Source organism: Felis catus, chromosome D4 (genome assembly GCF_018350175.1).
Source record: "Felis catus isolate Fca126 chromosome D4, F.catus_Fca126_mat1.0, whole genome shotgun sequence".
NCBI lineage: Eukaryota > Metazoa > Chordata > Mammalia > Carnivora > Felidae > Felis > Felis catus.
The window spans coordinates 81,701,691-81,717,045 of record NC_058380.1 but is presented as its reverse complement, the minus strand read 5'-3'; the positions used below and the strand labels follow the sequence as shown (position 1 = coordinate 81,717,045).

Genomic DNA, 15,355 nt, shown 5'->3' with positions numbered 1-15,355 from the left:
AGAGAATGGCTTTATGTGGATATCTGATTGGAGGGCGGGGTCGGTGTCACAAGGAGGAGGCTCTACCAAGCACTACTAAAGGCTCTGTGTTGTCTGCCACAATGCCCAAGGCTCTAGAGTGATTGGAACTGGAAGCATTTGGCCACTCATTCAGGAGGAGACACATTTTGGCTCATGGAATTAATGTAATTGGGGTTCAAGGGACTACCTCAATGGCTGATTAGTCCCTGCAGGAGGGAATCCAAAAGTTTGCATCATAGCCTCTCCAGAGGGTTAGAAGTCTGGGCTGCATGGTGGCATCTTCTACTAAGAGGAGAGCACTGAACATTTTCTGGCCCATTTATCATCTGGGGATTCATGACTCCTTTGAGGCTGATTCCGCCTCCTTGGTTCAAAGATGGGAAGATAGCGCTTTTTTTAAGGCTGGATTTGATGACAGACTCCTGCTGCAAACATCATGTGAAGACTTACACTACCCTCCCCCATAGGATTTATTGTCCAGTTCTGTATTATCTGGTATTTTCAAACAGGCTAACAGTGAAATTCTTCTGAAACTTAAATGTAACAATTAATAGACTTAAATTTTGGATGTATGCTCTCCGATTGAGGAAGTTATACATAAGGAAATAGAAAAGCAACAACAAGATAGCCTCAACAGCCTATCTAGCTACCAAAAGAAGGGAAACAATGAGAACAAAGTATAAAAACAGAACGTTTCCAGCAATTCTCAGGGAAGCAACTCCACCATTTGTAACGTAAAGGAAATCAGGTCATGTTTCCACATCAAGTGACTTTCATCATACTTTGGAATAAAATGCAAGTTCTTAACCAGGACTTAAAAAGGCAACTCCATTCTAACCCTCTTGTTATAATCCAGCCATGCTGACTTTTGAAATGTTCCTTGAACTAAGGTTTTCCATCTCAGGACATTTGCACCTGACATTCCTTCCCTCCAAGCTCTCCACAGCTGGCTCTGTCTCCTCATTCATCCCTCAGATTCACTGTCAGTTTTTCTGAGGACACAGTCAATGGAACATTAGGTTTTCAGACAGCAATGACTGTGTGGGGTGTAATGGGGACAGGGTTGGACAATCTGGTTTAGTTAAGTGAGTGTGGCTTTTGAGCTGGACCAACTTAGAGTGGTGGCTCTGGCCACTTAATAGCTGCATGTTCTCAAGCAAGTCCGTTCACCTTCTCTCTGCCCCCATTTCCTCTTCTGTACATAATGGGCAATAAGATCTTCCTCAAAGCTTTCTCTTGCCCTCAGGTGAAAATAATTGACTTGCATAAAGTGCCTACAATAGTTCTTGGTGTTTATCAGGCATTGAAATATTGCAAACTCCCCCTCCAAAAAAACAGCTTTATTGTGTTATCACTGATACCCAAAAACTACACATATTTAATGTACACAATTTGATCGTTTGGACATTTGTATACACTCATGAACCATCACCCCCAAGCAATTCCTCTTCTTTACTCCTCAGCAGTACTCTGAAACATGGCATTTCTTTTAAGTTAAAAAAAATGTTTACTTATTTTGAAACGGGGGGGTGGGGGAGGGAGAGAGAGAATCCCAAGCAGGCTGCATACCCAGCATGGAGCCTGATGCGGGGCCCAATCCCACGATGATGAGCTCATGACTGGAACTGAAATCAAGAGTCGGATACTCAACTGATTGAGCCACCCAGGTGCTCCTGAGGCATGGCATCTCCTAACTACTTCTATAATTCATGAAAGACCTCTCTTCTTAGTATGGATCCTTTTTTGAAATTGCTTAAGGCAAAATTAGTATCTTTGAGAAAATTTTCCTTGTGGTCATATTGGACCCTTAGGGTAAGGGAGAAGGTCATGGTTAAGGGTATGGAACTGAAGGACTGCCTTCCTCTTGAGGTCTAAGTTATTGTGGCTCAATTCCCCCATTCACCAACCTGCAGAAGTTTAAATTGTCCTGGTGATTTCTGCACATTTTTAAAAGGTGTATGTCCTCTTGGTCATCTCTACCTGTGGGGCTCCAGTTTCCAAGAATGTCAAGTTGGAGCTCCACCTCACTGATCTAGAATTGATTTTTTTCCCAGAAATTGCAGAAGGCAGAATTAATAAGTCAGAGAAATTCTCTTTACAGCCACATATGCACCCTTAGGGAGGCAGGATAGGGGTTAAGAGTAAAAACCGTAATTGTCCAAACAGATTTCAATCTCCAGAACTGAGGTTAAGAAATGTTTGATCTCCAGAAAGTTATTTATACTTTTTTGCTTGTTTTGTTTCAAGTTTTTATTTAAATTCTAGTTGTTTAACATACAGAGTAATGTTGGTTTTAGGAGTAGAATTTAATGATTCATCACTTATATATAACACCCAGTGCTCATCACAACAGGTACCCTCCTTAATACCCATCATCCATTTAGTCCATCTCACGCCCACCTCCCCTCCAGCAAACCTAAGTTTGTACTCTACCACTAAGAGTCTCTTATGGTTTGCCTCCTTCTCTTCCCCACCCTCCTGCCGTGTTGATCTGGTTTGTTTCTTAAAATCCACATATGAGTGAAATCATATGGTATTTGTCTTTCTCTGACTAACATTTTGCTTAGCATAATACACTGTAGCTCCATCCACGTCATTAAAAATGGCAAGATTTCATTCTTTTTGGTGACTAATATTCCAGTGTATATGTATACCACAGCTGTGCACCCTGATGTTTGTACTAGCATTATCAACAATAGCCAAATTATGGAAAAACCCCAAATGTCCATTGACTGATGGATGGATAAAGAAGTTATTTATACATTTTGATCCTCATGTATCCCATCTGAGATATGCAAATAATGAATTTGTGTTTTCTGTTAAAGACTTAGTAGAGAATTAGTATCATCATGCATGTAAAGTCCCTAGTCTGGTCTCTTTCAAAGTTAAGTGCTCTATGGTTACTGTGATTATATAGTCTTGAGTACCAGCAGGGTTCCTCTGCTGAAAGTCTAGGTAAGATCAGATAGAATCCCTCACTTCCAAAGTCAGTGGAAGTTTAAACCTATGCCAATATTTCTGCAAGTCCAAGAGGATTGTGATATTATTGTGACCTCTTTCTATAAGTTTCTGCTTCTGTTACTCCCCACATGACCAGATATGCAACTTAAGCCCTTTCCTAATGACTCATATAAGGAGTGGGGTTTGCTAAAGATGTTTAGAGTATGTGTTGTGTGTGTTTTGGAGGAAGTTGATACTTTCATAAAAGGAACAGTTTCTAACTGATCCTTCATCAACCTGCTATCAATATCCGTTTACAGGTCTGTCTTGGGAAAATTTTCACGTCTGGTTAAGTCCTATGTAGTCTCCAGTTTACCCCACCTGGTTGACCCCTCTCTCCTGTACATCTTTATATGAGAATAATGGAGAAAAGCCTCTTAACCTTTGTGTGCTTCCCAAGACCACTGCCCTCTTCTGTGAACTGACTATAGAGGAGCAGCAAAATAACATATTCATGAATTTCGTATTTTCTGATAAATAACTGTCAAGTGCCTCAACCGTGTTCCAGCTCCGTTGGGCATGTCCATGCTTTGGTTCTTATTCTTTTGTGAGATTTGTTTGCGTAGCTGAGGTTTGTCTCTTTTTCCCTTGTGAATCTTTACAATAAACCCCTGTGACAATGTTGAATCCTACCTGAGCCCTGTGCTCCTGGAAAACAGTAACAGAGAAGAAATCCTCCCACCCTTTTGTGCTCTGAAAAATGACTGGACTTTGACCCTCAGCCAAAGTCCACATACCACCCCTGTGTGATGGCCCCTCTGAATGTCCACTGATGCCTGGGAAAAACTTTCCCTGATCAACTATCCAATCTCACCACTGTCACCTGCTCACCCCACTTTACCACACGTGGTTCCTTCTAGCTTCTTCCTCTTCCTCCTATAAAAGAAAAGCCCTTTTCTGCCTGACCTTTGAGACTTCTTGCAGATCTCCTGGCTGGGTATTCTTCCTGTTACAGCAGTCCTCTCTCACTTACTACTATGGCCCCTTCTCTCCATCTTGGAATAATCCTTTCAAATACAGTCTCTCTTTACTTAAGCCCAGAGGTTTTTTGTTTTTTTGTTTTTGACACCTGTTACTTAAAAGTATACATGTTCCTCTGTACCTTGTAACTGGAAACAACCCAAATAACACAAAATTTCACTCTAAAGTCTTGTGTTGCCTATTTTGTTTTGTTTCCTTAGGCTCCTGCAGATTTTTGGCCATCAGACTGTTGGCTTATCATCTAGCACATAATATTTGTTTTTAAGTCTCAGAGACTGGCACATAGTGTATAATAAATAGAAATTTGTCAAATGAACAAATGAATTCACAAATCTCTGAGTGGCCAAATAAACTTATGGACTAACAGCGACCTTAATATTTTTCAGAACTCACCAATGGACAAAGGCATTTTTCCATGCCCAATTCTGTTTTTCTTGTTAGTAGTTGGGTCACATCTGTTAAGGAAGAAGAATCCCTAGCAGTTGGAGGCATCTATTATCAGGGTAATTGGAACATAATATCTACTCCCTGAGAGAGTGGCACACTTAAATTTGGGTCAAATGAAATTAATAAGGAAAGACAATGCATAGTCGACTGTGCCAGGTGGGAAGCAGGGAAGAACACTGAGATGCTATGCTCTTGAGGAACTGGCCTGGGACTGATTCACCAAGAGTCATCTACTGGGGTGATTTCATTTTTTTACCATATAATAACTATAGAAGTCAGGACCTTAGTCTTTGAAATTGACCTAGAGGAAGGAGTCATGACCATTATAAGGGGAGAAAGAGAGATCTTGCTATTGAAGGGCACTTGGGCTACCATGATAAGTTACACACTCATACATGCGTGCGCGCGCACACACACACACACACACACACACACACACACACAAAGTCATTCAAACAGCTTTAAATGACTACATAAGAAAACTCAGCCCTATGAATAGGGATACCTATAAATAAGGAGTTTCTAGTGATCAAACTCAAGGATAGGAGCGATTTCAATAGGATTGAAATTATGTGAAAGGCATGTGATGTCCTGGAAACCAGATGTGTTTTCCAAATTTAGACTGGTGCACAGAGAACAAGATACAGGTAGACCTTGTCCCAGTCAGATAATATTAGAGACCACTGGGAAATAGGCATCATATTTAGGAGTAGCTTCAACACATTAGTTTCATCACATGCAATAAACATTCTTCTATCAGGGATGAAACAAATCATTAAAGTTACCATCCTTCAGAATTGAATGACAGACACGTTAAAAACCTGCAGTCAGGGGTGAGAGATTAACGGGCTTCTCTTAAGACCTCAGATTCCTTATTGGCATTTCACCCAGTGCATCAGCTTTGTCAAGCCCTGCTTCATGTCTTTGTTCCTCAGACTATAGATAAATGGGTTTAGCATGGGGGTTAGTATGGTGTAGATAATTGTTGCTATTCGATCCTTGACAGTATAGTTGGACAGGGGCTGGAAATAGACATAGCTAATGCTTCCATAAAACAGGGTCACCACTGTGAGATGAGAGCCACAGGTGGAAAATGCTTTGCGCTTCCCAGCAGCTGAAGGAATCTTCAGAACAGTGATGAGGATTCTTAAGTAAGAGATGATGATGCACGAAAAGGGTGTCATTATGACAGCCAACCCTTCTGTCATTACTGTGATTTCTTTGACAAAATGGGAGGAACAGGACAATTTCAGCACTGGCTGGTCATCACAGAAAAAATGGTGGATGACATTAGAGGAACAGAAGATGAGTTGATTGGTTAGGAGAATGTGCAGGAGGGAGTGGAGGTGTGGAATGCAGAAGGAGAGGATCAGAAGCAGGACACAGCGTCTGTGATTCATGATGGTGATGTAGTGAAAAGGATAACATATGGCTACATAGCGGTCAATGGCCATGGCTGCCAGGAGGTAACTGTCTGTATTTCCAAAGGCTATGAAGAAGTACATCTGGGTCAGACACTCACCATAAGAGATGGCCTTTGTCTCTGATAAGAGGTTCACCAGCATCTTGGGGATAATGACTGTCACATAGCAAATGTCAACAAAGGACAGGATGCTCAGGAAAAAGTACATGGGTGTCTGGAGGCGAGTGTCTGAGTGAATGGCTAGGATGATGAGCACGTTTCCTATCACTGTGATGAGGTAGATGGGGAGAAACACAGCAAAGAGTGGCTTCTGATCTTCAGGTCGAGAGGAGAGTCCCAGGAGGATGAATTCAGAGGGTCTTGTTAGGTTACTTTTCCCCATAGCTTTGAGTTCACCTAGAGATAAAGTAACACTATAACAGACTCTTCCAACATTCGATATAATCTACCCAAGAATTTTTTTGTTTATTCTTCCTATCAGCAATTAAAACAACCAAAATATTACAATTACCTGGATTGTGACTTCTTTCCATTAACGTTCAGAATTCAGAATTTAATGTATATTTTAACCCCCTTTCAGTCTTCTGCTGTAAAGAGAGACTAATACAGGGAAAACAGAAATGGGAGAAAGAAAAAAGAAGATAGATACAGAGAGGGAATGAGAGAAAGAGAGAATTCTCTGAAAGGGCAGGAGCAGAATCCTGGAGAAATTATCTTTTGATTGAGGATTTTCATTCATTAATTCATGGCAGGAGGATCAGCAGTTTGCTTCCCATCTAATTTCCAGCTGATGGAATGATGATTTCTGCTAACTCTGATGTTTTTCTCTGCATCAATTATTCTGGAGGTTGAAAATTATCTGAAAAGGCAATGAAATATGAGATCACCCAACAGGTATTCCGTGCCTCTCACTTTCTAGTGAAAATTAATTGGAGCGAAAGAATAAGCATAAAAAGATAAAAGATAGGCAGAGATAATAGGACAGTGAAAACATTTCTTTTAATGATAATATCAATCCCATCCTGTGCCCAATCCCTGGATCTAAAAGTGTTGTTATTGTGGTATGTGCTTATTTGTGTTGGTGTAATTCTTTTCCAAATTCCTGTCTTAGCTATAGACAGACTGCCCAGAAAAATCACAGAAGGAAGGCATCTGCTCCTAGACAAGATTTCAACCTTCATGAATCTGAAGGTTTTCTTCCCTGCCTCCTCTGGACCTTCTACAGGCTGAGGGGACTATAGACATTCATAGACTCCACCCTCTGTCAAAGGAGCATCCTTTGAGACTGTGAAGAAGTCCCCAAAGCTTAGGTAGAGGAGACATTAGAGCACAAGAGAACTTCAATTATTGAAGTTTTGGAGTTTCTTCCCTAAGGATTCTGTGAAGTATCAGTGCTTTGTTTCTCCTGTGGCAGTCACCATTTTTACCTTTCTCCTTTAGGCCAAAAACACCCTATATGAGGTTGGCTCTGGTGACAGAGATGCCCAGTGCTGGCTCTCCCAAACTTCATAAGCATTTATCCCATAGCTGTATTATTTATGTTGAGAGACAGTCTATGGTCAGATAACCTTTTTTCAGAGTGCACATAGCTTTGCATTAAAAAGACTAGAACATCTGATGCCACCACTTTTCCATCTCTCAGGTTTAGAAGCAGCCCCTGGTTGGTCAATATTTTATAACTTCAGAATATAAAAGTTAATACTTCAGATTTTAGACCCCAGACCATACTCTTTACTCTTCTGTCTGAAGCATCTCTAAGTCTGGTTGTAAAATATTGATGTATGACCCTTGTTTTTTGACTCAGGGAAACCACCAGGTGAATATATTTTATGTTTTATGGAATCCTGAGTTCTTGGTCATTTGGGGCATCTCACTGTGTGTCCACTGCAGAATTACCCAATGAGGACTCAACTCCCTCCTGGCCTCCCAGTATAGCCATTACCCAAGAATATCCCATTCTTTATTATTGATTGCTCCTTTACCCATTTATATTATCATGCCTTTGTTTAGACTCTCCCTCATCTGCTCTACCTAACCTGCAAGGCTTGAGTTTAGCTTCCTCTAGGACACTTTGCTGGATGACTACCAGTTGGAATGAGTCTGTCTTCTGTCCTTTTTTAATACTTTGGACTTTCACTGTAGTCAGTGTCTCAATCTCTTTCTCTTATTGCTTATACATTAGGGGCGCCTGGGTGGCTCATTTGTTTGTGTGTCCCAGTCTTGATTTTGGCTCAGGTCATGATCCTGGAGGCATGGGAGAGCCCCGTGTTGGGCTCCACGCTGAACATGGAGGCTGCTTGAGATTCTTTCTCTCTCTCCCTCTGCCTCTCTTCCCCACTTTTGCTTTCTGTCTAAAGTAAAAAAAAGAATATAAATAACCCCAACTGTTATATGTAGGGTTCTATTGTTTAATGTACAATTTTTTGTGATGTTATTTAAATATGTATAAGCTCAAACCAACTGTACATTCTTTGTTATTTACTAAACAAATGTTTAAATGTTTATTTATTTATTTTGGAGAGAAAGAGAGCAAGTGAGCACAGGTGAGGGTCAGAGAGATTGGGAAAGAGAATCACAAGCAGGCTCCATGCTATCAGTGTGGAGCCAGATGTGGGGTTTCATTCCACAAACCGTGAGATCATGGCCTGAGCTGAAGACAAGAGTTGGATGTTCAATTGACAGAGCTACCCAGGTGCTCCCTAACTGTACATTCTTAATATTTATACTGTTCATAAATCAAAAACCCTAAAAAATAGGAAATAATATTTTTACAAATTAAATTCACATAAAGTCATGTAAACTGTAACAACTCAAATGAAATTGAAAATAATTTAATTGGTGGAAACCAATTTGTCAATAAATTTCATATAAAAAAAGAAAATAATTTAATTGGTGAATAATGTTATTTTGATTAAATTGATTACCTTTATTGGTATTAAACAATGAAGAGTATAGCTTCTAATCCAGTTCTTTATCTAATCTCTCTTTTTTTGTATTTGAATTTCAATAATACTAATGAAAGTAATGTTTGTTTGCACAAGCAGGTAGTAAAAATGCCACTAATAGGTTGAAGAATTTCTTTTTGGTGCATAAAAATTAACACATCATTAAATCAAAACTCTACTAGTTAGCAATTCATGATCATTAATATTAATGAGGTATTTATAGATACCTTCATGTATCTGTTTATTTGAAAAATAGATTAGCATTGGGATCATATTTAAAGATGCAATGGAGGGTACTCAGATTGGTAAAGAAATCAAACCACTAAAGACAACAATAATAACTCTTAACATTTTCGAATGGTATATATGAGGCAGACTCTTAAGACTATGACAAATATTACTTATTATCACAGCATCCCATTGTGTACTGGAAGAAGACATGATGTCATTTATAATGTAAATGGGCATTCCCAAGACTACTTGGTTATCCTCCTGAACTGTTTAGGAAGGAAGTCCTATGTCACTGTCCAAATCTTCATGGTAGGTAGTCAGATTGGTACTTGTTTCAGAGGAACTGGTCTGAAATTAGTCACACTGGAAAAATCAAGATAGCTAAGTAGCTATTGGGACTTCATCAAAATAAAAAACTTCTGCACAGCAAAAGAGACAATCAACCAAACTGAAAGGAAGCCTAATGGAATGGAAGAAGATATTTGCAAACGACATATCAGTTAAAGGGTTAGTATCCAAAATCTATAAAGAACTTGCCAAACTCAACATCCAAAAAGCAAATAATCTAGTTTAAAAAAATGGGCAGAAAATGTGAATAGACATTTTTACAAAAAAAGACATACAGATGGCTAATGGACACATGAAAAGATGCTCAACATCACTCATCATCAGGGAAATACAAATCAAAACTGCAATGAGATATCACTTCACACCTGTCAGAATGGCTAAAATTAACAACACAGGAAACAACAGGTATTGGTGAGGATGCAGAGAAAAGGGAACCCTCTTGCACTGTTGGTGAGAATGCAAACTAGGGCAGCTACTCTGGAAAACAGTATAGAGTTTCCTCAAAAAGTTAAAAATAGAACTGCCCTATGACCCAGTAATTGCACAACTAGGTATTTACCCAAATGATACAAAAATACTGATTCAAAGGGATATATGCACCCCAATGTTTATAGCAGCATTATCAACAATAGCTACATTATGGAAAGAGCCATTGACTGATGTCCATCGACTGATGAATGGATAAAGAAGTGGTATATATATATACAATGGAATATTACTCATCCATAAAAAAGAATGAAATCTTGCCATTTGCAATGACATGGATGGAGCTAGAGAGTATTATGCTAAGTGAAATAAGTCAGTAAGAGAAAGACAAAAATGCCATATCATTTCACTCATATGTGGAATTTAAGACACAAAACAGATGAACATATGGGGGGAGGAGAGGGAAACAAACCAGGAGAGACTCCTAAAGATAGAGAACAAACTGAGGTTGATGGAGGGAGGAGGTGGGGGATGGGCTAGATGGGTGATGGGTATTAAGGAGGACACTTGATACGATGAGCACTGGGTGTTGTATGTGAGTGATGAATGACTGAAATCTACTCCTGAAACTAATATTGCAGTGTATGTTAACTAACTGGAATTTAAATAAAAACTAAAAAACAAAACAAAACAAAACAATAGAAAAGAAGGATATCGTTAGAAGATATGATGAGGAAATTGGTATAGTAACGAATAATTGAAATTTCAAAACAAAAACATTGTCAGAAATCCAAGAAATCTACCCTATATGATTAGAGCAGAAAGAAGGGGAATACTCTTGAAGCAACAAGACACTGAATTTTCATGTCTTCTGCTTTTCATGTGGACGAAAGTATGGCCTAGTGGAGAAATTAGAATCAGAAAGACATTGTGGGTTAGAATCAGCACATTTTTTTCCAAATTGTAGGGATGCAGGAAAGAACCTAATCCTTCTTATAGTTTCAGTCATCCACATGAAAAGTAGTGTGAATAAAACTTCCCCCATCTTCACCTGTGCTTCTCTTTTATTTACATGACACTTGAAATTATGTCTTACCTTTTATCCTCACTAGACTGAGGATCCATTAGGGACATAATCAGATATTTTTCATTGTTGTACCCTTAATGCCCCTCAGAGTTTTTTTTATAAAGAACAATGACCAGTTTTAAAAAAATACGTGGATGAATAAATTGTCTAGTCCAGAGTCTTGAATTAAGTAGGCTCTAATGTAAATGAGAGCTTCCTATCCCCTAATTTCTAACAGTATCTTGAGCCTGAATGTGTTGAATGATATCCTCATGACAAACTCTCTATCCTTAACAAGAATATATTCTTGCATGAATTAGTAAGAGAAAGATTGTAAAGGCTGAGAAATGTGATTTTACAACTTCAGTTAGCATAGCCATAGGAAAGTGCTACAGGTGGAGGTTAAGAACATAAGTTTAGTTTCAGACAGACTAGGAACTGAATCTTACTAAAATACTTTAAGACTGTAAAGAACCTCAATTTCCAACATTTGAAATATTTCAACAGTAATTTTTTATGTTTATTTTTGAGACAGGGAGAGAGAAAGACAGAACACAAGTGGGGAAGGGGCAGAGAGAGAGGGAGACACAGTATCTGAAGCAGGCTCCAGGTTCTGGGCCATCAGCACAGAGCCTGAACCAGGGGTTCAACCCACAAACCGTAAGATCATGACCTGAGCTGAAGTTGGACGCTTAACCCACTGGGCCACCCTCAACAGTGATTTTTTAAATGTTTATTTATTTGACAGAGAGAGAGAAGGAGGGAGGGAGAATGAGTGGGGGAGGAGCAGAGAGAGAGAGAGACGGAGAGAGAGAGAATACCAAGCAGCTCCACACTCAGTGCAGAACCCAACATGGGGCTTGATCTCATGACCGTAAGATCATGAACTGAGCTGAAATCAAGAGTTGGACGCTTAACCAACTGAGCCACCCAGGCATCCCAACAGTAATTTTTTATGTAATTTTTCCTATGTATTAGGGTTGTTTTAATATTTTACATAATCTCATTTATTACCAATTAACAACCTTATGAGCTGTGGACTATTATTAATTCTCATTACTGGTTAGAAAACCGAGGTGCGTATAGATTAAGATACTTGCCCAAGATGTCACAGCTGGTAAGTGGTAGAGCTGGGATTATAACTTCACAGTCTGTTAGCCCAAACATGAAGTTATACTGCGTTTCAAAGTACTGACACAAAAGTTCTATTGTGAGTATGAAATGAACAAAAAGCATGTGATAGTATGGTGTGTGTCATATAGTCATCACTCAATATAAATTAACTAGTACTTGGTCATCATTACACTCATAATCCTCAGAGACTTTTCTGTCCCTGAGGAAAGTGTCTTCTTTCCTTTTGATCAATTTACAACATGTCCTCAATGAACTGTTCTTCAGCCTAACTTTTGTAAAAGGCTTAACTTCTGTCAATAATGGCTAGAACTCATCACACCATGAGTACACTGTACATGTGCAATGTTTCAATATTGATTGAAACAAATCAATAGTGGTGGCTTCAATAATGGGGATTTAAGGTTAAAGTCCAGTTATGACTTAATTTCAAACTGTTCTTGACTTTACCAATGCAGATTTTATACCTATATAAAATTTATATATAAGGATCATATAAAATTTTTTTTGAAAAAGATTTTTATTTTTAATTCAGCATGGTTTGCTGATTGACTCTCAATGGCTCTTAATGGAATAAATAGATACTGGAAGTGATAGTTTAAAAAATGAATTCATAACAAATCAAATTTCTTGCAATTATTTCCATTTTTATTAAGATTGGAATATACATACTAGGAAATACCTTCTTTGAAAACATGAACTAGGAAACACCTTTTTTCAGAAAAGTGAAAATAGTGAGTTAATTTCTATGTTACACCAATAATTGTCTTAATGTTTCAATGCCTTAAACAATTCAAGAAACTAAAGACTATAAAATATGTTTCAATTCTAAGAGTTTTGTTTTTAAATTTAAGTAATTCAACAGATGTATGATGAAGGATGTTGAATTGTTTTCACATTTACTTTTAAGAGTAATTAGATTTCTGTAATACACATTAAAAATTAATTGCTATCGTTCTTATGTTATTCTTTGTTATAATTAACATGGTAGATAAAACACACCAATGCCAGTGTTGAATTTGAAGGCCAGTTCTCCAATATAATGTGCTCACTTAGGTAAGTCTGAATATGTTTTACACTAATTGTTTTAGATTATTCCTGGCATGAAATTGCATTCTTAAGGTCTAGTAGAGATGATTCTGAACCCCTGAGGATATGTTCATAGTTCCCCAGGTATCTGTGCATCTCAGTTTGTAAAATACTTCTTAAAGTCCAAACTAGTTTTCCTTCTAAAACTTTGGCTTCCTTCTTTTGTTTTTCTTTCTTTCTATCCTTTTTTAAAGTATTTCTTGAAGTATAGTTGACACACAATGTTACATTAGTTTTAGGTATACAATATACTTATTTGACTTTGTATTTTTATTTTTTATTTTTATTTTTATTTTTTGTTTATTTTTTTATTATGAAATTTATTGTCAAATTGGTTTCCATGCAACACCCAGTGCTCATCCCAACAGGTGCCCTCCTCAATACCCATCACCCATCCATCCCACCCTCCCACTCCCCATAAACCCTGTTTGTTTTCAGTTTTTAGGAGTCTCTTATGTTTTGGTTCCCTCCCTCTCTAGCCATTTTTGACTTTGTATTTTTAAAGCAATGCTGTTAGCTAACATGATCAAGGAATGTAGACTCATAGTCATATCATTATTTTTAGCAAATGGAATTGGCAAATCTAATCAAACAAAGAAACAGTAAACATATAAGTCCAACCAAATAAAACCCCAAACACATGTTAATTTAAGTGAAAAGACTCTCATAGGCTGTCAAAATAACTGAGTAATATTCTACTTTATACATATACCACATCTCCTTTATCCATTCATGTATTGAGGGACAGTTGGGTTGCTTCTATTGTCTTAGCTATTGTAAATAATGCTGTAATAGGGAGTGCATATATCTTTTTGAATTAGTGTTTTTGTTTTCTTTGAGTAAACATCAGTAGTGGAATTACTGGATCATATGGTAATTTTAATTTTAATTTTTTGAGGAACCCTCATTCTGTTTTCCAACAGAATGGCTGCACTAATTTGCATATCAACAGCAGTGTACAAGGGTTCCTTTTTCTCCACATCCTCACCAGCACTTGTTATTTCTTGTCTTTTAGATTTCAGCCATTCTGATGGGTGTACAGTGATATATCATTATGGTTTTGATTTGCATTTCCCTGATGATGAGTGATGTTGAGCGTCTTTGCAAGTGTCTTTTTGTTTTTTTAATGTTCATTTTATTTTTGAGAGAGACAGAGAGACAGAGTGCAAGTGGGAGAAGGGGAGAGAGAGAGAGAGAGAGAGAGAGAGAGAGAGAGAGAATCCAAAACAGGCTCCAGGCTCTGAGCACAGAGTCTGACATGGGCTCAAACCCACGCGTTGCGAGATCATGACCTGAGCTGTCAGTGTTCAACCAACTGAGCCACCCAGGCAACCCTCCCTGCATGTGTCTTTCCTGTTGGCTATTTGCAATAACCAAGATAGACCTAGACGATGTAATGCTAAGCGAAATAAGTCAGACAGAGAAAGACAAATACCATATGATTTCATTCATATATGGAATTTAAGAAACAAAATAAATGAGCAAACAAAAACCCAAACTCTTACATATAGAGAACAAACTGGTGGTTGCCAGAAGGGAGGTGGGTGGGCAGTTGGGTGAAATAAAGGGGATTAAGAGTACACTTACCTTGATGAGCACTGGGTAATGTATAGAATTGTTATATTGTACACCTGAAAAACTAAGGAAACACTGTATATTAATTATACTACAATAAAAAAAGAAGACAGGCTAGTAAATTGTAGGTTGAAAGTGTTTAAATGTTAAAGTAAGAAATAAAACAGTTTTGAAGGCTCTTATTTTTGCAGTATACATAAGGGAAAAGAAGAAAGTGCTCATGGCCTTCATCTGACTTCACAGAGAAAATTTTAATATGCTTATATTGTTTAGAAACAGAAAGCTTTCAATTTTAAAATTATTACTAAGGAAAGAAGTTATCAAAACAACCAGTCAGAGTTCTGGGTTTCTCTTTAAAGCTTACTTTCTCAGAATATGACAACACTTTCTAAAGTCTTTGGAATTAAAAAAAATCATTTTCTTCAAATTGTACCTCCAAGGATAAATGAATAATAACAAGATAAATGAATTACAATAGAACAAGTTGGTAACAGCGATGAATATTCAGGCAAGTCTCCAACTTTGATGCTCTTGTGAAAGTTCTCAACCTAATACCTTACTAAATCAGATTCTTTGAATGAATTTTATAAAAAAGAATGCTATTTCTCCCACTGATGTTTGGGTTAAAGGCCATTTACTTCATCTTTTTCTGAGATTCTCCTTGCTAATTAT

At 37.9% G+C, this 15,355-nt stretch overlaps 3 protein-coding genes across 3 annotated transcripts in view; 2 read left to right on the top strand and 1 right to left on the bottom strand.

The window, feature by feature from the left end:
- The window catches only part of LOC111559126 (olfactory receptor 1L8-like), a 397,653-nt gene that overhangs the window by 108,453 nt on the left and 273,845 nt on the right, over positions 1 to 15,355 (top strand). The window lies entirely within an intron of this gene.
- The window catches only part of LOC111557539 (olfactory receptor 1L8-like), a 356,757-nt gene that overhangs the window by 108,454 nt on the left and 232,948 nt on the right, over positions 1 to 15,355 (top strand). The gene's annotated exons all lie outside the window — the stretch shown is intronic.
- Positions 5,322 to 6,269, bottom strand: LOC101093722 (olfactory receptor 1L1). Its single transcript, XM_011288459.3, has one exon. It carries the CDS (start codon positions 6,252 to 6,254, stop codon positions 5,322 to 5,324), a length of 933 nt encoding a protein of 310 aa, XP_011286761.3. The 5' UTR covers positions 6,255 to 6,269.